Raw genomic sequence first — 24,525 nt, forward strand, 5'->3', positions numbered from 1 at the left:
CACAATTCTTCCCTTTATCATCTTTGTCACTGGGGAGAATGAACTCAAGTTTAATATAGTTTTTACATAGTATCGATCTTACCAAATTCATATTTAAATATGGCATAACTAATAGCTTAGTTCTTTCCTTAGCTATCATTGAGATGAGTTCTTGCTCCTTGAGGTACTGATGCTGGGTTGTCTGAAAAAACTCATCACGGACTCAACTCCTAGACTCCTAGATGACTTACTGTCCTAACCTCTTGAAACTCACAATGTTGTAGACTCCAGATTAATTTACTTCACCTAAAGTGAAAATTAAGGCAAAGGATCGATGCCTGTTTTCATGTTCTGTTTTCATGGGGCCACATGTTGGCCTCAGCTGGGGTCTCAGATAGGGGAGAAAGTCTGAGTCTTTTCCCATTATACTATGAAGAGGCTGCTATTAAAACATGTGGTTAGCATACAGTAATCACTTACAGAATGCTTAGTCATGCTCCAGTTTCTATAAAGAACTTCCTTTATATGTCATCCCAGCTGTCCCAGAAACAACTCTCCATAGCCTCTTTTTCTGTGAGGAATTGCATCAGCGGGACTCTGACTGTGCATTCAGGGACTGGGCTCATTGGTCTGCCCTCTGTCACACCAGAATGCTTATTAGTTCTCAAATGCCTACTGTCTATGCCTCTTCTCTATCCCTTTGGACAGATTGTCTCCTCAAACCTGGAATGACTTCTTCATCTCCACCTTGTAGAAATCCTGGTAGGTTTCAAGGCTCAACTTAGGTGCCAACTTCTATGGGAAACCTCTCCTGATTAGTGCTTTCTTTATTGGAAAATTACATTGTACTTATTTATCTATGAACATGCTATCATCTTCCAGTAGAATGTAAACTCCTGGAGAGCTTTGTCTTTATTTCTCTTTGTATCCCTATGAATTACACGTGGTACATGTTTAATAGATGTTGATTGAATTAACAGAACCCTCGAGAATGTCACCTTTACTTTAAATGAACCTCTTGATTTTCCCTTTTTGTTGTTGTGTGTGTGGGGGGTACTTTTATCTGCACATAATTATTTTCATCACTTGTTTCAATTCCCCATTATTTTGGAAGTTTATGTTTAAAAAAGGAAGTATCAAATAATTGTTTTCTCTTTATCTAAATTGTGTTGACTCTCTCTCCCCTCTTTTTTTGTTTGATCAAACCCACAAGAACTTCTCTTGTTCCCTTGTCCAAGGTACCCAAACTTTTAAAATATATGAAAAACCCAAAGTATTTATATGATTATTTTCAATAAAATTATTTTTTCTTTTTGGTGACTAATCTTAATCATAATCTCTTTTTAGGCATCTGACTACCCAGTGGTGCTCTCTCTAGAAAATCACTGCTCCCCTCAGCAACAAGAAATAATAGCAAATAATCTGCAAAGTATTCTTGGGGATACACTTCTTTCTGATGTGCTTGAAAAATTTCCAAATGAATTACCTTCACCTGAGGTAACTGTAGCATAGGTTAATAGAGCTTTGTAAATATAAGAATGCTTTCATTTTCTTCTCTCTCCAATCCTTCTTCCACACCACTGTCCAATGTGAAACGTTTATGATTCCAGCAATTCAGGTTTTTGAGCTAAGTTTGTGATGATTTGATTTACTCTTTTAGAATTTTAGACTTCTTATATTTTCACTGTGATCCTGATTATGCTGGCTATACTGATCGTAACTCTTCAGTTAGGATTTCAATTAAAGATATATTTATAATGTGAATATATACCTAACATCAAAATTATTTCAGTATAATAGAGAGAAAAGTGGTCCTCAACTTGTGTTCACACTTCTAAGTTATGTGATCATAAACAAACCACTTCACCCCAAGGTTGGGGCCTGTTTCATTTTTGCTTTTTGTCTGCAGTGCCAAATATAATTTCTGGCACTTAGTAAGTGCTAAACAAATGCTTGTTGATTAATAAATGAACTATTCTTACCCACTGCTACCTCATTTGTGAAATGGGGATAATAATACCATTGCTACTTAAATCGCAGGTTTATTGAGAAGATAAAATGAAGGTGTATTGTGTGAAAGCACTTTGTAACTATAAGTGCTATGCTACTATAAGTTAACTAATCATTTAAATTAATTATTAATAATGTTCGCCAGAACAAAAGTTTGAAATAAATATTATGGAGGGCATTCCAATTTCACACTATTTTTTTTGTCAAACAGACACAAAACCCATTTTGCCTCCTAGATATCCAGTAATTTATTGTCTAAATTTCATAAGCAATTTTTTCCTGTCTATTCTCTACCTTTATTATACAAGCTGCATTTGGTGCTAATTATATCTACACTAGGCAAAGATTTTCACAAATGTATATAGTTTGATTCAAGATACTTCCCTATTCCTGTTTTGATTATGTGGATAATTATTCATTTAATTTCATTTAATTCCACAAACATAATAAAATAAAACTCTTCAGTTTAGCATTTACCTTAGCAGTTTTTTTTAAAATCACATTAATGCCCTTGAGGCATTCTATTCCCTAAGCAAACTGTCTTATTTGCTGTTCCTCAAATTCAACGTTCCGTTTATCATCTTGATACCTTTTCATGTCTTTTGGTACCTGAAATGCAGCACCTCTTTACCTGTATCTCTTAGAATTCTTTTTCTTTTTTGAAACTCAGTTTATTTACATTCTCCTATGAAAAGGTTTTTCTCATTCCCCTTAGTTACTGGTGCTTTCTCCTTCCTCAAATTATCTTATAGTTACATGTTGAATTCTTCCTTATCCTCCAGGAAAATGTAAGCTCTTTGAGGATAGGGACTAATTTTTTTTCTTATATATCCAGTGTCTAGCATAATGCCTTATTACATAATTTCATTACATATTACTTGCTACATTTATTTATTTCACAAAAGGTAATGAATAAATGCTGCTCAAATAAACTGAATTTATAAAACCATAATAAACTATTGAATAGAATAAAGGCAAAGGAGGGAGGAGAACATGTAGTCCTCTGTAGTCCTTGGCTTCCTTGAAGGGAAACTGTCAAATAACTGTCAAGTCAAGGAAAACTTTTCATGCTGAGATTTTAGGTCAAGTCAATAAAAAGTGGTCAATTTCTTCTGAAAAAAAAAATGCTATTGGGATTTGTAGGAAGAAGAAACTGTGTCCAGTATGGGGGGGAGATGCATTAGGGAAACTTTCTTGAAGGAACTGATCATTTAGATTGATACTGGAGGATGTTTAGGATTTAGATAGGTGGACATGGGTGTAAGGCATTCTGGGTGAGGTAGAGACACAACATGAGCATATCTGCAGAGGTTCAGAAAGCCTAGGATTTGTACGGAAATCAAATTTGTTGAGATAATAGGGTACATATACAAAAGTAATGGGAAATAAATATGGAAAATTGATTGGGGCCAATACATGTAGGATTTTCAATGCCAAGTTGAAAAATTTGAATTTCTCGTGGTAGGCAATGAGGAATCACTGAAGAATATTGAATAGGGGTCTGACATGAATGAATAAATGAACAAATGAATCATTAAAGCTCTGCTTTAGAAGATTAATCTAGTAATAGTACCTAGGATGTCTCAGATTAGATTTCAAAGAGACAAGAAGAACATGGACTGATTCAGAAGCTACTTTAATAGTATTAAAGACCTGTACTAAGGGGAAATAGAACTAATTTGATCAATTGAGGAGAAAGAAGCAATGGGATTTGGTAAATGACTAGATACATGAGTGAGAGAGGAGGGAAGGAAACAAAGGTTTTGAGCCTGGGAGATTAGTAGAATAATGTCATTAATGGAAAAGGGAAAGAATGTACAAATAATCAGTTGCTACATCTCCTAGCTACATCTCCTAAAAATATTTTCTGTAAGCCTGTTGTTTAAGCTTTTATCCTCTCTCTTTATAAACATTAAAAATTGTCTTATTGACCCAATTTTTTCCACCACCAACTGACACTAATCCCTAGCAGCTTAGATTCTATTTCTGCTACTCTACTGAAACTATTCCCTCAAAATTTTCCACTGATGACCTAACCCTTACCTCAACAGGAAGAATGGAGTTTGTGACATAAGCTAAAGTATAGTGTTTACACAGGTAGCCTATACCAGCTATCATCTTTGTTTATATATTGCAAATTTTCATTATTTTAGCTAATTAAATATCATTAGATGCTTTTCAATTATTATGTTTATGAAGAATTATTAAAAATGAATTATTGTACCTACCATTCAACTTATGTCCACAGGCACTGAAGTTCAAAATACTAGTAAAAAATAAGAAAATTGGAACAATAGAGGAGACAGTTGAAAGAATAGGCAGTGACAAACATGGTCAGATAGTAGAATATGAAGAAGATGAAGAAGATGAGGATGATGAAGATGATTCAAAAGAACATATTAATTCACCTATTGTTAAAGAGAGCAAAGAAAAAGAGGTAGAAGAAAGACCAGCTCTAATGAAGCATTTCATTGGTTATCCTAAAAAAAAACAGGTAAGAAAAAAATTATCAATGAGCTGAAGATTTTTTCCTTACTATTCCCTTCAAATTATATATTGGTTTCAAACATAAAGAGGCGTTGAAGGCAGCTAGGTGGTGTGGTGGATAGAGTGTTAGACCTGGGTCGAAGAAGATCTCAGTTTAAATACTTTCACAGATACTAGCTTTGTGACCCTGGACAAGTTATTTAATTTCTTCCTCAGTTTATCCCAGGGTAGTCATGAGGATAAAAAAGTAAAGTGCTTTCTAGCATTGTATAAATATCAGCTATTATGATTTTGAAGAATTTTTTTTTTACCTATCAGAGGAACCTGAGTGCAATGGTCAAGTTTTATTTTGAATTAGTTGATATCAGAGAAAAGATTATGCCTCCTTTCCAAAGTTATGTTTCATATATATGTATATGTATATACATATATATAAAATGTATCATGTATGTAAATATTATACACATAAATATCTCACAAATAAATTAGATGTTATAGGAAAAAAATGGTTTGGGTTGACAGTGCACCTGGAATAAGAATTGAACAAGAGGACAGACTAGGTTGAACTTGTGCACTTCTTGTAATGATCTCAAGCTCTTCCCTAAAACAAAGATCCATTAAAAAATGTCCATGGTGTAGTAGATAGAAAACTGATCTTGGAGCCCAAAAGGTCTTCATTCAAGTCACAACTCCGTCACATAATAGCCATGTGATCTTGGGTAAGTCACTTAAGTTGCTCTAGACAATATTGCAGAAGATTCTGACTTGCAAGGGTAGAGGGGGTTTCTTCATTGGACAGCTCCCTATCTACTGAAATCACAGGTCTAGTCCCAATCTCTCTTATTTCCTGTAAAGTTAAATGGTTGTGAATCATGGAATACTAGAATATCAGAAGAATTAAAATTGTGGGTCACCCTAAACACAACAGGACAAGTACATTAAATTGTGAGGAGGCAGCGATGGATTGCCAATTTAAGCTTTTTGAGGGCAGGGATATTTTTGTCTTTGCATCTCCATTGGCCAACAAAGAATCTGATACATAGAAGTATTAATTAATGCCTTTTGAGTGATTGAATGAGAAATCCCACCAGAGAAATAGCCTAAAATATATCCACAGAGAAATATAGGACTGAAAAATAAGTTTAGCTTGTTATGTGGTGAGGATGAAGGAAAATTGATGGACAGCCTATATACTCCATGATATCTGTGAAATATTGAGAGAAAGAGAGTGGGAAGGAGGGAGGGAGGAGACACACACACACACACACACACACACACACACACACACACACATTGATTTTCCCAGTACATTGGCCAGATTCCTGGTGGAGAATTTGGGAGAGAACAATGCTAAGAGCCATGTAGGATGAAAGGATAGGGATGGATTGTGATTTGTACCATTTATTGGAGAAGATCAGTGATCCGATGAAAAACAAACAAAAATCTATCTAGCATGTTATTGATGAACTTAGGTACCAGGGCGAACACTTCTGAGGCAGATCTTCATTAGAGAATTAGGGCCTAGTGGATGACAGTGACAGGTGTGCTTCTCTGATATGCTTCCATTAAATAATGTTCTCTTTTCCATGTAGTTTGTGGGTGAAATCACTCAATTTTGTCTCCCAATCTCAGGGCAGCTTTCATCATACATCTTTAACTGTCAGCAATGAAAAAACAGAACTATAGATATTTAGAGTAACTGAATCATCTCAGCATTAGTCACAATCTTTGTCTAACTGCTTGATTTGTAAGATATTCACATCTGACTAAATGTCCATACTTCCTCCCCCTATGCCCATATACTAATCAGGCTTCTTCTTTCCCAGGTCCATTTCAACCCAGTTCTCTCAGCACCTGGTGTGTTCCCCTTACCTATGCTTTTTCCTATCCCGGCAAAATATTCCCCTACATCCGTGAAACTATTAATTCCTGACCTCCTTAATTCAAATGACCTCCATCACTTTATCACTTAAGATATATAGCTACGTGTTCATACCTTAAATCTCATCATATCTCCAAATGAGAACCTGGAAGTATGTATGTACAAATATACACATGAGCATATGTATATACACATGCAAACACACACATACATGTATATTATAAAAGCTTTCTCTCTTTCCAGTTCTATTCTTCAGATCACATCAACATAATATCCCATCCTGTACTGGCAGTAATAATAGTTTCCTCCCAAGTACACTAGAATAAACTCTTACCTATCCAACCTCTCCTTCTTAGTCTCCTCTGATGAATATTTATCCAGGTTATGTCCACTAATCCTATGTGTCCCCCAGGGCTCTATCTTCTTCTTCTTCTGTACTATTTTACTTGGTAATTTCATCAGCTCTCATAGATTCAATAATCATCTGTATGATGATGATTCTCAAATCTTCTTAGCTAGGTCTAACCTCTCTGCTGTCCTCTAGTCTGACATCTTCCAACTGTCTATTGGATATTTCAACGTAGATGTCCCATATGCACCTTAAAAATCAACATGCCCAAAACTGAACTGAACTTTTCCCCAAAACTCTGCCCCCTCCTAAACTTGTCTGTTGTTGGCCATCCTCCTCCTCCTCTAAGGTCACTACCTAGGTATCAATCTCAAGTCCTCACTCTCACTTCCACCTCCCCCTCCATCTCTTCATATCCATGTTATTGCCAAGGCTCATTCATAACATTTTATAATATCTTCTTGGGGCTGCTAGGTGGCACAGTGGATAGAGCACCAGCCTTGGATTCAGGAGGACCTGAGTTCAAATCTGACCTCAGATGCTTAACACTTACTAGCTGTGTGACCCTGGGCAAGTCACTTAACCCCAACTGCCTTACAAAAAAAAAAGAAAAAAAATCTTCTTGAATATATACTCTTCTTTCCTCTGATACTGTCACCATCTTGGTTCAGGCTCTAATTTCTTCAGCTCAGTTTATTACAATAGTTTGCTGCTTGGTCTTCCTGCCACAAATTTATCCCTACTCCAGTCCATCCTCCATTCAGTCATTAAAATGATTTTCCTAAAGCACAAGTATGACCGTCCTCCCCGCCCCCCCCCCCGCCCTGCCCCCCCTCAATAAAACCTAGTGGCTTTTTTTTTTTTTTTTTTTTTTTTAGTGAGGCAATTGGGGTTAAGTGACTTGCCCAGGGTCACACAGCTAGTAAGTGTTAAGTGTCTGAGTCCAGATTTGAACTCAGGTTCTCCTGAATCCAGGGCTGGTGCTCTATCCATTGCGCCACCTAGCTGCCCCAAACCTAGTGGCTTTTTGTCATCTCAGAATAAATATAAAATCCTTTGTTTGACATTCAAAGGCCTTCATAACCTAGACTTCCCTCCCCACTCTAGTTTTCTTATACTTTACAACTGCCCCTCCCCCAATCTGCTCTATGATTCAATGACACAGGCCTCTCTCGCTGTTCCTCAAACAAGACACTTTATTCCCCTGACTCTGGGCATTTCCACTGGCTGTCCCTTGAGCTTTTAATGCCCTTCCTTCTCTTCTCTGCCTCCTGGCTTCCCAACTAAAGACACTGCTAAACTCCTACTTTCTCCACAAAAGTTTTCCAATCTCTCTTAATTCTAGTACATTCCCTCTGTTGATTATTTCCTGTTTATATTGTATATAGTTTGATTGTAAATAGTTGTTTGCATGTCATCTCCCCCACTAGACTGTGGGCTTGTTGAGGGCAAGGGATGTCTTTTGTCTTTCTTTGTATCCCCAGTGCTCAGCACAATGCCTGCCTGACATAGAGGAGACTCTTAATCAATAGTTCTTGATGAGGAAGATGATGATGAGACAGAAAATGAAACATTAAGAACTTAAATGATTTGTCTATGATCACACAATTAGTATCAGAAGCAGATTCAAACTCAGGCCTCTATAATCAGTGTGCCATAACATGCTGCCTCTTGAACCATACAGATTTAGCCTGTAGAGAAATAAAAAGAAAATAACCAAGTGGCTGTTTCTTCAGGAATAATAATAGTAACCAATCTTGGGACACAGGAACAGAAGGAACTGAAAATAGTTTCTTTTATAGCTAGAGAAGTACTCTTTAGATATGCCTTGATGTTCTCAAAGTCATAACAAAATTACCTCTTATTTAGATAGCTTTAATATTTACAAAGTGATTTCCTTGCCAGAACCTTTTGCAAGTGTTATCCTCATTTGAGAGAAGAAGAAACCAGTTTCAAGAGGTTAAGTGATTGACTTGTTAATGATGGCACAACTGCTAATTATTGGATACAAGATTCAAACCAAGGTCTTGAATTCAAGTCCATTTTGCCACTGATAAAAGGAGAGAGCCTTGGAAAAGACCAATATGTTCAATGTCCAGGAAGCAGAACTACATTTTTTTCCTCATTACAAAAAAGAAAGGCCTCAGTGTTCTGCAATGTTATATAAGGTTACAAATATACCCTCTAATGACTGGGCATAAGGGAAATCACATGTCTTTTGATTCCAAATCCAGCTCTCTTTTTACTCTACCACGATGCTAGCTACTTCTCTGGTACCTACAAACTATCATAGACCCACAGGATGAAAAGGAAATTCATCTCCTTGATGAGAAGGAACATGACTTATTGGGGGAAAAAAGGAAAGATTTAGCATCTTTGGGTAACATCTGTTATGATGTATTATATAATGTATAATTGTTCTGTTTTATATTAACATTATTTATTTTATATTTGCAAAAGAAGTACATTGACTAAAATTATTTTCTATAGGATAATTTTTGCCAACAATCAAGACCACAGATTTGAAAGTGTAGTTCCTTGATTTGAAAAAAAAAAGTTTTTCTTTCAAAGAACTTATGAAACATTGTGAAATAATTGTATTCTATTTATAGACCAGGAAGGTAAAAATAGCATTGGAGCTGTCAGATCTTGTCATTTACACCAAAGCCGAGAGGTTCAAAGGCTTCCATCATGCTCAACTTTACCAGAAATTCAATGAGAATAATTCTATTGGGGAGTTACTTGCAAGAAAACTTTCAAAACAGAAAGGTAATATCAAATTGTTTGCCTTCTCAATGAGGGAGAGAAGAGGGAGGAAAGGAGGAAGGGAGGGAGAGAACTTGTAATTAAAATTTTTCAAAAATTAATGTTAAAATTTCTTTTACATGTTATTGGAAAAATAAAATATTGAAAAAAACCCCCAAAACCCCAGAAAGGAAATTTCTTTTGATTTAGCCATATTGTGTTTATAGTCTATATTTATTCATAACACATTTACTTAATATCTGGTTTTATTGCTAAATTATTAAGAGAGGTTTGTTTCTATGTATATATTTATGCATGAAATATTCTTAATTTCATAGAAGACACTATTTTTAATAAACTAATGTTTTAAAAAGCATGTGCTTTGAGTTAGGCCCAAATAATTTTATTTGGCAGGACTTATAGACATAAATATTGGCTTTATGTTTTTTTAAAATTAATAATATTAAAGCAAATAAATAAAGTTATTTTTTGTTGTTTTGTTTTGTTTTTTGAGGGGCAATGAGGGTTAAGTGACTTGCCCAGGGTCACACAGCTAGTAAGTGTCAAATGTCTGAGGCCACATTTGAACTCAGGTCCTCCTGAATCCAGGGACCATGCTTTATCCACTGTGCCACCTAGCTGCCCCCAAGAAAGTATTTTGATAACAATACTTCCTTTAATTATCTAGTGGTTTAAGCTTTCCTTAGAAAAAATTTCATTTTTAACTTCATTTTATCTCTATAATATTATACTATACTATGCTGTATTATACTGCACTATTAATATACCACTAATACTAATTAACATTTATAACATTTACTATATTTACACTGTGCTTTGTGCTTTATAATTATTATCTCATTTGATTCTCACAACAACTCTGGGAGGTTGGTGCTATTATTATCCTCATTTTAGAGTTGAGGAAATTGAGGCAAATAGAAGTTAAGTGACTTTCCCAGGGTCACCCAACTAGTATCTGAGGCCAGATTTGAACTGAGGTTTTATGACTCCAGGCCCAGTGCTTGCTCTGTTTGTTATGCCACTAGTTGCCAGATAGCTGAGGGATTATTAACCCATTTTTTTCCCTTTAAAATGGGGAAATTGAAAGAAGGGATTGAATAATTTGCCTCATTTCATATATTTCATACCAGAGTTCCTTTCTTCATACCACATTGCCTATTTTTCACTTCAGTATTTCCTTTTTAGTATCATAATATGCCACTCTCCCAAAGAAGGAAGATACCCCCACCTCCATTCCTTCTCCTTGAGATATTCCATTCCAATCCTGCTTATACTTAGGTATGGTTTGAGCAAATTGCTAATTCATTTAAAAATGGCAGTCTTAGAGGATGCTGGCAGACAGTTTTTCTTAAGTGCTTTCCCACCTACTCAGAAAATGATGAGTAGGAGGATAGATACCTAAGCTACTAATCATGTTTCATGATAAAAAAAAATAAGTGGCCAAGCTGGAATTTATTTATATAATGATGAAGGAGAGACATTTTCTTATTCTGATTTATGAATAAAGAGAGAGAATCAAATTCTCTGCCCAGAGTTAGGGATATCTTTCTGATTTCTGTTTTCACTATTCTACTAAATCTGTTCTTTCCAAAGGTCACCAGTGACCTCCTAATTGCTAAATGCACATTTGGCACTGTTGACCATTCTTTTTTCCTGGGGTACTCTCTTTTCCTTTGGATTCTGACATTGTTCTCTTCCAATTATACTTCTATATTTTTAACTTTTCCTTCTTTATCTCCTTTTCTGATTCCTGACCTCCCTCTTTCCCACTTAATGTGGGTTTTCTCTCAAAGCTCTATAATTGTCTCTCTTATTTTTATTTTTTATATTTGTTTGCCTGAGTCTCATACATTCTAAAGGTTTCAAATGCCACCCCCATGACGTCTAAGGGGCAGCTAGGTGGCGAAGTGGATAGATCATTGTGTTTGGAATGAGGAAGATTCATCTTCATGAGTTTAAATCCTGCCTCAGATACTTCTTTGCTATGTGACCCTGGGCAAGTTTGCCTCAGTTTCTTTGTCTGTAAAATGAACTGGAGAAGGAAATGGTAAACCCCGGTAGCATCTTTTTCAAGAAAACTCCAAATAGGTTCACAAGGAGTCAGACATGATTCAAATGACTAAAGAACTTCTAGAACCGTATAACCACTCCAAAAACTAAGTAGCTATTCCTGACCTTCCCCTAAAGCTCCAGTTCTACATTTTCAGCTGCTTACTAAACATCTACACATGAGAGTTCCAGCAAAACTCCAAATACAATGTATCCAAAAATCCCAACTCATTATCTTCCCTCCAAAACCTGTCCCTTTCCTTAACTTCCCATTTCTTTTGAACACTACCATGTTTTCACACTCCAGAGTCAGAAATATACAAGTATAATAACTTTAGTCTTCTGTTGGGTTCTGCACTCAGTCCCTGCATCTAATCACTTACCAAATCCTATAGAATTTCCTTCTGCTATCTCTAACATCTGCTTCCTTCTACCAGTTCCATTCCTACCACTTACAGTTCAAGACCTTGACTCTCACCTTGACATTTAAATTATAGTAATGAGATCCAAATCCTGCCTCTGTCCAGTTTCTCCTTTCTTCAAATCATTCTTCACACAACTGTGAATATCGTCTTTTTAATACACAGTCCACTGTCTTTAGAATTTCATTCTTGAGAGTTTCCTATCATCCCTGGATGTCATCCCAGTAGAATTTTAGTCAATGGAATCCTTCCTAACTTTTCCTCTGAACCTTTGGAAGCTGCTTATCTAAAGCATATGGTACATATCAGACTGTTTCTGGTTTTCCTCTTTTCCATCAGAAACTCTAGGAAGGAGTGATCATTTCTTCCAAAGCCATCCTTTACTCCCATTCCAGAAATCAGTTTCTTCATATTAGTGGTCATCAGAACAACAACAGAATTTCCTCTTGTTGATTCCTTGACTTTCTGAAGTATGACATTTTACTTAAGGTAAATGAAGAAGTTATTCCTTGATATGCTTTTCTTTTTGAGGGAGAGGGAAGAAAAGCATGAAGGAGAAAGAGAGAGAGAGAGAGAGAGAGAGAGAGAGAGAGCGAGAAAGAGACAGAGGGACAGGCAGAGAAGTAGAAACAGAGATACAGAGACAAACAGAGATAGAGAAAAGAGAGACAAAGATAGAGTTACAGAAATGTAAAGAGATAGGGATTGACAGTGACAGAAAGATAGAAACAAAGAAAAAGAGAGACAGATACAGAGACGCATAGACACAGAAAGACAGACAGAAAGAAAAGTGACAGAAATGCAGAATTACAGAGACAGAGACAGAGAAATAGAGAGACAGCGATAGAGGAGGGACTGAGAGACAAAGAACTACAGAGATAGAAAAAAGAAAGACAGAGATACAGAAAAAGAGACAGACCGTGAACTCTATGTCTTCACTAGTTTGATTTTTATGAAATATTTTTACCCCTTCTGGCCAGAGGAAAAAAATAATTCTCACTCCTTGACTTTCAGCGACTGAATAGGCTTCATAAACATTTTTAAGTAGAAGAGGAATAAAGAACAGCATATGTCTGAACCCAGCTTCTCTTCCTCTTCCTTGGGACTTTTAAAAAAAAAAATATGTATAGCTCTCACTTCAAGAGCTAATGCTTCGGGGTGGATCAATGGTATACAGAAATCCTTGCTGCCTGATTATTTGTCAATGTACTCTCTTTATCAAGAGTAGCATAAATAGACTCATTTCCCATATTGAGATGTGACATATAGCTTGGCACCTGGTACTACTGCACAAAATATTCAGTCCTGCTCATTTGTCTGTACTCTTTATGCTGACTGCCATGGATTGTATATGAAGGAGTTTTTGTGTGAACTTTGTGAAAGATGAGGGAAATTGTAGGGAATATGCTGGGCAAATATGAGCAAGGCTAGGCTGCTGCTTTGAAAATCATTAATGATTCTTTGGAAGATTATTTTATCAGATTAAAATTTAAATATGCTTAATAAAAATTCAAAATAATACTCACTAGTTTTGGAACTATAAACTTCAGTTTTGTTCATTAACTAGTCCCCTAGCTTCTTAGGTGATTTTTTTTTCTTTTTTTCTTTTCCTTTTCTTTTTTTTCTTTCAGGGCAATGAGGGTTAAGTGATTTGCCCAGGGTCACACAGCCAGTAAGTGTCTGAGGCTGGATCTTAGGTGATTTTTCAAGGAAAATAAATTATACATTTCCCATTATTATCATGCCTTTAATAATGGTAATTATTATACTACCCAACCTATGTGCATATTAATTTAGAATTTTTGTAATAATGGTTACAAACTAATTATCAACAAAAGAAACAGATTTGAATGCAGAAACAACAATAATAATGGTAAAAACAATAAGCTCCTCAAAGCCTAATCCATCATACATATTGTGAAGGGCAGGAGGAAAAATGGCAAGGGTAAGAGCATGTGAGTCAAGACAAAGTACAACAGGAGATCTCTGTGTCCTGGGACTTCCTGACAGGAATCCCTAAATTCTGACCAATTAGGCTCTGACAATACCAGCCCCCTGACCAGTATGACATAACTACTCCTATGAGCCCCCCAAATAGGATGGCATATGGTTTCCGCCTGACCCTATTCACAACTGTATTGATGATCAGATTGACATGGGGTGGAGTCATTGCTGCGCCTCTGTGCTCTGATACCCCAAGAAGGCAAGAATTCAAGAATATAAGGACACAAGGGTGCATTGTAACAGGTCAGAAATACTAATAACTTGTCTACTAGAAATGCTTAGGTACAGGTGATACTGTCCACTAAAGTAAGTGAATCAAAAAACCCCACAGAAAATAGAATGAAAATATGAATGTTTTTGTAATGTGTCGGTACTATATCATAACAAAATTGGAAAGAGCTTACTAGTTGTTGGAATGATTTTTATATTATTTTTTCCCCAATGATAGCTTTTATTCCACATTATGCATCAATATACTGCTGACAAATTCAGGAAAATGGTAAGAAGCTGCAAATTTTAAACACAGATTAGATGAAATAAAAATGAAAATTAAAGAGGTACTTAAATCTGAAGGACCTGAATGTGTTGTAAATCTACATTGAACACAAACTTCAGAATTACTACCTGATAACAAAATAGATGACAAAAATAAAGTTGATGCCTCAAATGATTTTTGAAAAGGAAATGGGCTTATTTAGAGTGGAATTTCAAAAAGTCCGTTTTGGATTTGATGGCACAAATCCTACTAATTGTCAGCTAGTGTTTAAGGGCCTGCTTATGTACCAGGTACTGGGCTTAGTTCTAGGAGAAAAAAAGAAAGGCACAAAACAGTACCTGTTTTCAAGTCTAATGGGAGAGACAATATGTAAGCCACTATGTACAAGATATATCCAGGATACATTGAGCATAGTCTCAGAGGGAAGACCCTGAGATTAAGGAGGACAGAAAATTTTTCAGAAAATGGGACATTTTCTGAGACTTGAATGAAACCAAGGAAATTGAGAGAGCCTCAGAATTTCAGGAATAGGGGACAGTCAGTCAAAACACATGGTGTTGGAAGATAGAATATTATGTATGGGGAACAGCAAGGAGCCAAGTGTCACTGGATCACAGAGTACATGGAATGAAGAGTAGAAGGCTGTAAGGTTTAGAATTAGAGAAGTTGAAAGGACCAGGTTATTAAGGGCTTTAAAAACCCAAACAGAATAATTCCCAAAGGGTGGTATCTGTGGTAGCTACCATAAACAAATGCATTTCCCCACTATTTGAGATTGTAAAAAGATTTTAGGACTTGTACAAGTATGTGTATGTTTATGTATGTGTACATATAGACACACACATATATATGCATACACAGACACATTATATGCGTGTGTATATATATGTACACACATACATACAGACATACACATATAATCATTGCCATGGTGAAAGCCATAGGAGTAAATGTGGAGCTACTTAGTAATACTACTTAGGACAGTTGTAAAATACCTGCCATTGCAGAAGTGTATTGAGAAAAACCACTGAAAACCTGCCATAATCATTGGAAGATTACTAAAATACCTAGTCAATACATGTAGTAAAAACACGAACACTATAATGTCTAATTAAAGGCACTGGAAAAGAAACATGTCAAATGGAATCTGGAAAATAAAACTATATTAGAAATTCTTGATACCCTTAATTAACAATTAAAAACAAAAGTCAAAAGGTAGCCCAGGGGAAAGGAAGGGAAGGGAATAAGAATTTATTAAGTGCCTATTTTGTGCTAAGTGCTTTACAAATATTATCTCATATGATCCTCACAAAACCCTGGGAACCAGGTGCTATTATTATCCACGTTTTACAATTGAAGAAACTGAGGCAGGTAGTAGATAAGTGATTTGCTTAGGGTTACTGAGTTAGGAAATGTCTGAGGCTGTATTTAAACTTGGGTCTTCCTGACTCCAGGCTCACTGCTCCATCCACTGCAGTATAGAGAACAAAATAAACAATTCAACATGAAACTCCATATATTTTGAAAGCTTAAAAGCAAAGGAATTAAAAGAGAGCCCCCCCCAAAGGATGTAAAATTGTGATGTCATCTTCATTGTCAAACAAAGCCCACCTGAATAACAACCATGTAATAGATGTACCAACCATGAAATAGAAATTTTGCATGCCATTAATATAATAAGTGATAGAATGGTTACTTCATGGGAGGCTTCTGAAACTTAGTTTTCTGTACAAAAATGGAAAACAGCATGTTCATATAAGATCCATAACTATTAGTTCAAATGTTTCATCATAGTGAATGTAGCCATGGCTGCTCATTGGCTGTACCTACTGTTAAAATCATTCATGAGGCAGTTCATGGCATCTAAAAGCTGAAGGTGGAAGACCATCACTGAGATAAAATATGGTTAGCTTGAAATATATGTATAATTCTAAATACATGTCAGGGAAGATATGAAACCAAAGGCTTTGGGTTTGAATTCAGAGATGAAATCAAATCACTGAATGAGGATAATATTTACAAATATCCTTGTCTTCTCTGGGCAAGACACATCACACATAAGACCATCAGGGAGAAAAGAAACTGACTAGCATTGGGCAAAATCAAAGCAAATAGTAAATAACACATTTAGAGCAATTAACATCTATATAATATCCATCTGAACATAGACTTTTGGTATGGTAAAATGAATGATAATCTTTGTGTTCAAACAAAAACCCATACAATGTTAATAAAACATAGGCCTTATCATCCTAAGGCAGTTATAGATAGATTCCTTGTCAGAGAGGAGATTACTAAATATTCTTACAGCAATAAGAAAAATTAAAAATTTACAGAAATACTTTGAAAAAACATACTTCACTTTCCCAAGAAACAATAAAAGCTGACATTCAATATATGGCAATGGAAGTTTATAATTTAACCAAATGTGTTTTATCTCTGACATATTCAATTCAAATTTAATAAGTTCCTACTATTTGCCAAGGCCTTGCTAAACACTAGGGATATAAATGCAAAAAAGAGACAATCCCTGCTTTCAAGTTGCTTACAATCAAATAAGGAAAGACAACACACAAAAGGAATCTGAAGAGCCTGAGATGGGCGAGCATCAAGGGCTACCTGGGCTGAGGATTTGTTGGTTCTTTTTAATTGTTTCATTTTCCAAATATTCACTGGCCATATCTTTAATTATCCATTCTAGAATTATCTTGGGAATTGAAAGGAAACTCACCATTATTTAGTTTACAGGTTACATTTTCTTCTTCTTCTTTTTAATTTTTTCTTTTTTTTTTTTGGTGAGGCAATTGGGGTTGAGTGACTTGCCCAGGGTCATACAGCTAGTAAGTGTCAAGTGTCTGAGACCAGATTTGAACTCGGGTCCTCCTGACTCCAGGGCTGGTGCTCTATCCACCGTGCCACCTAGCTGCCCCTTCTTCTTATTTTTGAAAATAAGTATATTTTCCTTTCCATAATCTTGCAGTATGGATACTATTTCAATGATCTTTAAAAGATCCCAGATAATTTACACCTGCCAGTTGTTTCATTACCCAGCATGTAATGTAATGTAATCTGGCCAGTTGACTTGGATGCTCTGTTTTCTTACAATCTCTCTACTTACTTAAGTATCAACTGTGTTAGTCATTTTTTCCCATTCCTTCTAGGCCAAAGATAATTTTTTTCCTTGAGTTGATGAACTCTGCCTTCTTGCTTTCATCAGTTATCATCATAAACCCATTTATCTTGAGTAGCCATCCAATGTCTTTGATCCTATTTACTTTCTCAGTAGAATTCCCCTTTTGTTATCCTTAGTTTTCCTTATTAGGGAAATTATTATTAGTTTTTGCACTCCTGACACTATTCTTGAAATAGTCTGCCACACGTTTATATCCATCCATTGTTACTTGCTATTGCTTTTATATTCCATACATGTCTTTTTAAAAATCTAAGTTGGTTGGTATGTGCCTTCACATTAGTCTCTTCAAAATATTCCCCCTTTTTCTTCTTACCAGAATTGTTTATATCTCTTGAATTTCATTTTTGAGAGGTTACCATCCTTCCAAATTTTAATCCAAAGGATCATCTTCTTTCCATGAACTCTTTGAAATTTTTTTCTCCCAATATGTAGGTTTTATGTTAGACTGTTTCCACCTATCCTCTCTTTGTCTAAAATTCTAAAATGCTATGGAAATTTATTTTGATATGGGTACCCTATCTTTGGGCTGAGATTAGAAAGCCTTAGGCCCTCAGGGTCTCTTCTGTGTGGGAGGTGCTAGTGCCCCTCCCCCTCTGCTTCAGATGAGCCAAAAAGCCCCGTGGGCTGTACAAGATGCTAGGTCAGATAGCTGAGGGGAGGGAGCCCCAGCTCCCTTTGCCCTAAGTGGATCTATCCCAGAGATCCCAGGCTCGTCCAGGCTAGCCTCTGGCATAGCCTGTGTAGAGGTCCCTGGGGGCACGGACCCCTGGAGCCCTGAGTGTGGTACTCATGAGACACCTGAGTGTCCCCTTCCCCCCAGCCACAGCCCGGGCTGGCAGATTAGCTTGGTGTGTGTGGGGGCAGGGTGCAAAAAGCCCCGAGATTTGAGTGGAGAGAAGAAAGATATATATAGACCTGGGAGTTAGATGGCAAGGGGACTGGTGGACAAGATTAAAGGAGGCTGACAAGATTAGAAGAACGGAGAGGGAGAGGGGCGGCAAAGGCAGCAGAGGGCAGACTGATGGAGCAGACAGACAGACAGAAGGTTGGTGAGAGAGAAACACAGGTTCAGCGGTGGCAGTAAGGAGAGGAAAGTTAGATGCATAGACAGAGCGAAAGGGGCTTGCACTTAGAAGAAAGTAGCTGAGCAGAGAAAGTGGAACATACCCTAAGGTAAGAGGCAGCAAAGGCCCTTATTGTATTAAAAAAAATTCCAGGCACTGCAGGTGGGAAAGAGACGCAGTGGAAAGAGATGCGCCACAATGCAGTCAGGTTGTACATTTTATTTCCCTGTATTCATAATTTTAAATTGTATCTCATAAATAAACTCTGCTTTGATTATTTAGTTAAGAGGCTTTTTAATCTTTAGCTTATCAATTTGGGAGCAGTGTGGTGGAACTTTATAAACTACCCATATTAAATTAATATCAGTCAGATAGCCAGTTAGTCAAAAGTCCTTAGATTAGTCCTCCAGTCAGATTAGGCCTCCAAAATGAGGCAAGTAGTTCAAAATATTTTTACAATGCAATGATCATGTCCCCCTCTCCAAGTTTCACTGTGATCACTTTTCAAGACTGGTTGATTCTGCTTCTATAATATCATTCATATGTGTTCCCTTTTTTAATATGCATTACCAAGATCAAGAAGTTTCGGTAGCTCCTTATTGATTTTGGGATAAGATATAAAACCCTTTAGTGTATAGACATTCATAACCTGCCTCTAGCCTATCCTTTCAGATTTAGTCTATATTACCTCCCATCATACACTCTGTTTCAGCTTAATTGTTGTATTTTCTATTCCCCACATGTGGTGTTCTATCTCCCACCTCCATGTCTTTGGAAAGGTCATTCCTCATTTTTGGACTCTTCCTCCTGCACTCCATTTTCTCTTGAAACCCTAGGCCCCTTCAATAATCAGTTCAAGTGCTACCTCCTATGTAAGACCCTTCTAGATTTTTTCATTTAGTACTCTTAAACTAATAAAAAATTCTTTGTTTTCATATAACTGTATGTGGGATAAAATATTTAGCTCTTGAAGGGCCTATAGAAGTCATTTAGTCCAAGCTCCTCATTTTGAAGATAAGGAGAATGAGGGCCAGAGGATGTAAGGAATTTGCTAGCATCACAAAGGCAATAAGTGGCACAACTGGCATTCAAAACGAGGTTTTATTGATGCATTCTTTGTACTGTACCACTCTGCCCCCATGTTATTTACCCTCCAATAACATGAGTGCCTTGAGATACTAGGACTGTTTCATTTTTGCCCCTTTATTTCCAGTGCCTATGATATTGCCTGGTCATAGGAAGTTAAGAATTTTTCCATAAATTAAATTAAAAAGGTTTCCATAATTTTTTACCTTAGCAACAAGTTCTTTCTTTTTAGTGTAAATAGATTCAAAATAGAATTTTCCTTTGTTCACTTCCCTATCTTTGTAGTAAGTGTTTTGTTGACTTGATTTTGAGGATATTGCCAATTCTTTGTGAACTTCATCCTTTGTAAAAGAAAAGAACACATAAGCTGTAATTATTTTCATGGTATTTCCTTTTGCTCATCATAAATAACCCAAAGCAAGATGAACAAGCATCCTATAAAATGATGTCATATGAGGGCAATATTGAGCCACCTCCACCATCTCTTATACTTGTCTAAGGGAAAATGTGTGAGCTATCATTACATTTAACTGCAATTTCCTACTGGTTTTATTTTGTTTTATTTCATTTATAATTATAATAAGAATGCTAAGATTAATATAGTCTAGTAAACTCTGTGGCCTCTTAAATTGTATCCATGTCCACTCAAGAGACTGATCCAATAATTCAAACAGGAATAGCCAGCTAGATGAAGATGCACATTGTACAGATTATGACATGCAATTTTTGATGAGGAGTGCATTGAGTAAGTCCAACAGTTCATATATCTTGGACAGGTATTGCACATGGACAATAAATTGCACTAAGAAATGAATATACAGAGAAGAGTGGGTTATATAGGATTTAGGAAGCTAGGCAATATATAAAGTGATTCCAAACCGCTCTATGATACAAAAATAAGATAAAAAGAGCAAAAATTTTCCCAGTGATGCTATGTGTCTGAGTTCAATTCTTGGTTGGGGATAAATTAGAATAAGGAAAACTGATCAAATTCTCCTGCCCACATTTCACTATCACTTAGAAGTGGATCCTTTTATAAAGGATTTTGTGATAAACCAGCAGCCTCACTAGAGAAAGAAAAGATAGTATATGTAAAAAATCTTAGGTGGACTAATGAACTTATCGAGGGCTGTTTTTGTAGCTATGTGGGACCTTGGAACAGCTGGAAATCAAGGTGCAGGTGAAGGTCTTCAGGGCTTCAACTGAATTTTTAGCCATCTGGACTGGTGCCTGAGGTGTCAGATCAGCTTCATGGTATGACAGCAGCCCAGATGGCCCATAGAGTTGGCAGCATCAAAGATGGCTTCCAAGCTTTCCCCTATAGATAAGAAAGATCCCATCTCTAACATATGTTGGTGACGTTTCACCAATTAACTTTGCTTCTCAAAATACATAGGTTGTTATCGGAGGGATGACAAAGTTTTATCTGTTATGTCTGCTCCAAAATTTATACTTTGGGATCTTTCAGTGTTGTAATTAGTTGGTGGCATGAAGGAAAGAGAAATGGAAGGTAAAGAGAGGTTGAATCATCCTATAGCTGAAATTGCAAATTGATTTGGCCTATTCCCATGACTTTGAATAGTGTCTGAAAAACTTTACCTGAAAGCATGGGTTTACTGTTCCACATAGATGATCATTAGATTGGGACTTCATAGCTCAGGGTATGTAAGGTTAGCAAAACAAATATTCTACTAGCCTTTTTTTTTTTTTTTTGTGAGGCAATAGGGGGTAAGTGACTTGCCCAGGGTCACACAGCTAGTAAGTGTCAAGTGTCTGAGGCCAGATTTGAACTCAGGTCCTCCTGAATCCAGGGCCAGTGCTCTATCCACTGTGCCACCTAGCTGCCCCCTCCTACTAGGCTTTTTTTATAGACTGAATTTCTTATTTAACTTTCTGAAATCAGTCTTTAGGCTCTGAAGAATGCTATGGGTACAATAAATAGGTTAACATTCACTTAGGACTTTTTGTTTAGTACAACATATATATTTCTGAAATGAACCAGAAAGCAATTATCAAGCACCAGAATACTCCCTAACTTACGACCACAATCTACAAAGTTTCAAAATTAAGGGTAACTCAGGTCATGAATACACACAGGTAAGTACATTATGATGTTGCCTATTGCCAATGAGGATATACGTGCATGAAGTGGCTGAAAAAAATCATAAGGGAAAGAATGTGGTCTTATTTGTGGTCAGAAAAGTACTACATAACACATAATGAGACAGACAGTTGGATAATACAAGTATTTCACTGGTACCCACATAATGTTAAAAGGCCTCAGATCGAGACCTTTAGTACACTAGTATCCAGAAGGGATAACCAAGATGATTAAGGTCATTGAGGTTATGCTATATGAGGGTCTCCTGAAGCAGATGCAGATTTTTAATCAAGAGAAGAGGAGATGTAGAGGAGAAAGGATCACAAGAAGGAGTGTTCAGGGTCTAGCTTATACTGGCTCTCCAGAGCCCAGTTAAATTTAAAATATGAATACTTACACTTCAGAAACTTGCAAACATACAAATTGGATTGGCTTATCGTTTTGTTGATTGTCTAGACCTAAGAAAGTGCTAGAGAAAATATTTATAATTCAGGTTAAATTTTTTGACAGCCAGTTGTTAAACATTCACTAGCACATTCCTGATCAAAGTATTTGAAAAATTGCCATGTAGGAGAAGTAATAGATTCCTAGGAGGTGGGTATCAGATTAGTGTCCCCTACAGTAGGCTCAGCACTGAACATAGATCCATGTAACGATTGGAATGACGCCACCTGCTGGAGACTTACTGTAGAAGAGTTCTGCCCATGAAGTGAAGGTCTTTGAGGACAAGACCAGGAGTCTTTTCTTTGGCGTCAGGAAGTGACGCAGGCTAGTGGGAGGAGGAAGGAAGAGACTGGCGCTCGGTCTCAAGCTCTTTCCTTTGGACTCTGGTGGATAGCGGAGCTAGAAATGTGCTCTCCCTTTAATAGATAGGAATCTAGGCCTTTCTCTCTCTCTTTACCAAATTCTTATTCTCCTTAATAAATGCTTAAAAGTCTAACTCTTGCTAAAGCTTATAATTTATTGGCGACCACTCATTAGATATTTTAGACAGTTTAGCTAGAATTTTAGCCCTTAACATCCACAAATACCAACTAGGTCAGCTCCTTATTATCTTTCAACTGGATAACTGCAAAAATCTTCCACTTGATCTTACTTCCAACCTCTTCTTTCTCCAATCTACCCTCCACTTGGTTGCTAAAATAAAGCTAATTTGTGTTAGTATGTGTGCATGTGTGTGTACTATATAAAGTTTCTGTTTTGTACTTAAAGCTTTACACAATCTAGCTTGAGCCTACCTTTCAAGATCTGTTTCATATTCTTTCCTTTCACACATTCCATATTCCAGTCAAACTGGCCTATTTGCTCTCTCCTCAGTTATTAGTGTTCTTTCCTTCCTTAAATTATCTTCTCAAATTTTTGTTGTTGTTAAGTCATTTCAGTCATGTTTGTCCATTCATAACCCCATTTGTGGGGTTTTTTTTGACAAAGAAACTAGAGTGGTTTGCCATTTTCTTCTCTAGCTCATTTTACAGATGAGGAAATTGAGGCAAATGGGGTTAAGTGATTTTCCCAGGGTCACACAGCCAAATTTAAACTCAGGTCTTCCTGACTTCAGGCCTGGGTCCTCTGTCCACTGCACCTCTCCTCAAATTATCTTTGAATTATTTCTTATAGAATGTGTAAGACAGCTGGGAAGATGAACATGAGCTGTTGTGTGAAACACATATACACATATTCTCCACATGTATAAATGACCCCCTTCAAATAGAGGAAATAGAAGTTCCCATGCAAGTGTAAAAATATTTTGACTGACTTACTGACCTAATTTGGGAGGACTAATCTATTGGGGTACTTAATCTGGGACTGTTGACTGACTGCTATCTGACTACTATTAATTGAATATGGGCCGTTTAAAAATTCCTCCACACTGCTCCCAAATTGATAAGCAAAAGATTAAGAAGCCTCTTAAATAAATAATCAAAGCAGAGTTTATTTATGAGATACAATTTAAAATTAAGAATACAGGGAAATAAAATGTACAACCTGACTGCATTCCAGCGAGTCTCTTTCCACCTGCTGCACCTGGAACTTTTTTAATACAATAAAGGCCGTTGCAGCCTCTTGCTTTAGGGTATGTTCCACTTTCACTGCTCAGTTCCTTTCACTAACTCCAAGCCCCTTTCACTTCGTTGATCCCTCTGCTTCTAACTTTGCTCTCTGTACTGCCACTGCGGAACCCCTGTGTTTCTCTCACCAACCTCTCCTTCTGGTCTCCTAGTGCTCCAGTGTTCTTCTCTGTTCCATTCGTCTCATCAGCCCCCCTTCTCTGTTCCATTCATCCCTTCTTGCTCTTAGCTTTTCCTCCTTCCCCAGTCCTCTTAATCTCCTGCATCCTTCTCTGTTCCTGTTCCTTCTCGTCAGCCCCCCTACTGTCTAACTCTCCGGTTTTATATATCTTCCTTTTCTCCACTCAAATCTTGGGGCTTTTTGTGCCCCCACACACCCCAAGCTAATCCTCCAGCCAGGACTGCGGCTGGGGGGACGGCCGCTCAAGTGTCTCATTCATACCATACCCAGGGCTCCAGGGGCCCATGCCCCCTGCTGTGTGCCTGGGACCTCAGCATGGACTATGCCAGAGCCCAGGATTTCTCAGATAGATCCGCTCAGGGCGGAGGGAGCTGGGGATCCCTCCCC

The 24,525-nt window shown here is 37.0% G+C and overlaps 1 protein-coding gene across 1 annotated transcript in view; it reads left to right on the forward strand.

Moving 5' to 3' along the window:
• Positions 1 to 24,525, forward strand: part of PLCZ1 (phospholipase C zeta 1) — a 71,835-nt gene that overhangs the window by 14,963 nt on the left and 32,347 nt on the right. Inside the window, exons 4-6 of the mRNA XM_043968214.1 lie at positions 1,327 to 1,476; positions 4,238 to 4,426; positions 9,320 to 9,476. Coding sequence (XP_043824149.1) covers positions 1,327 to 1,476; positions 4,238 to 4,426; positions 9,320 to 9,476 — 496 coding nt within the window. The remainder of the gene's footprint in view (positions 1 to 1,326; positions 1,477 to 4,237; positions 4,427 to 9,319; positions 9,477 to 24,525) is intronic.

Source organism: Dromiciops gliroides, chromosome 5 (assembly GCF_019393635.1).
Source record: "Dromiciops gliroides isolate mDroGli1 chromosome 5, mDroGli1.pri, whole genome shotgun sequence".
In the NCBI taxonomy this organism is placed as follows: domain Eukaryota; kingdom Metazoa; phylum Chordata; class Mammalia; order Microbiotheria; family Microbiotheriidae; genus Dromiciops; species Dromiciops gliroides.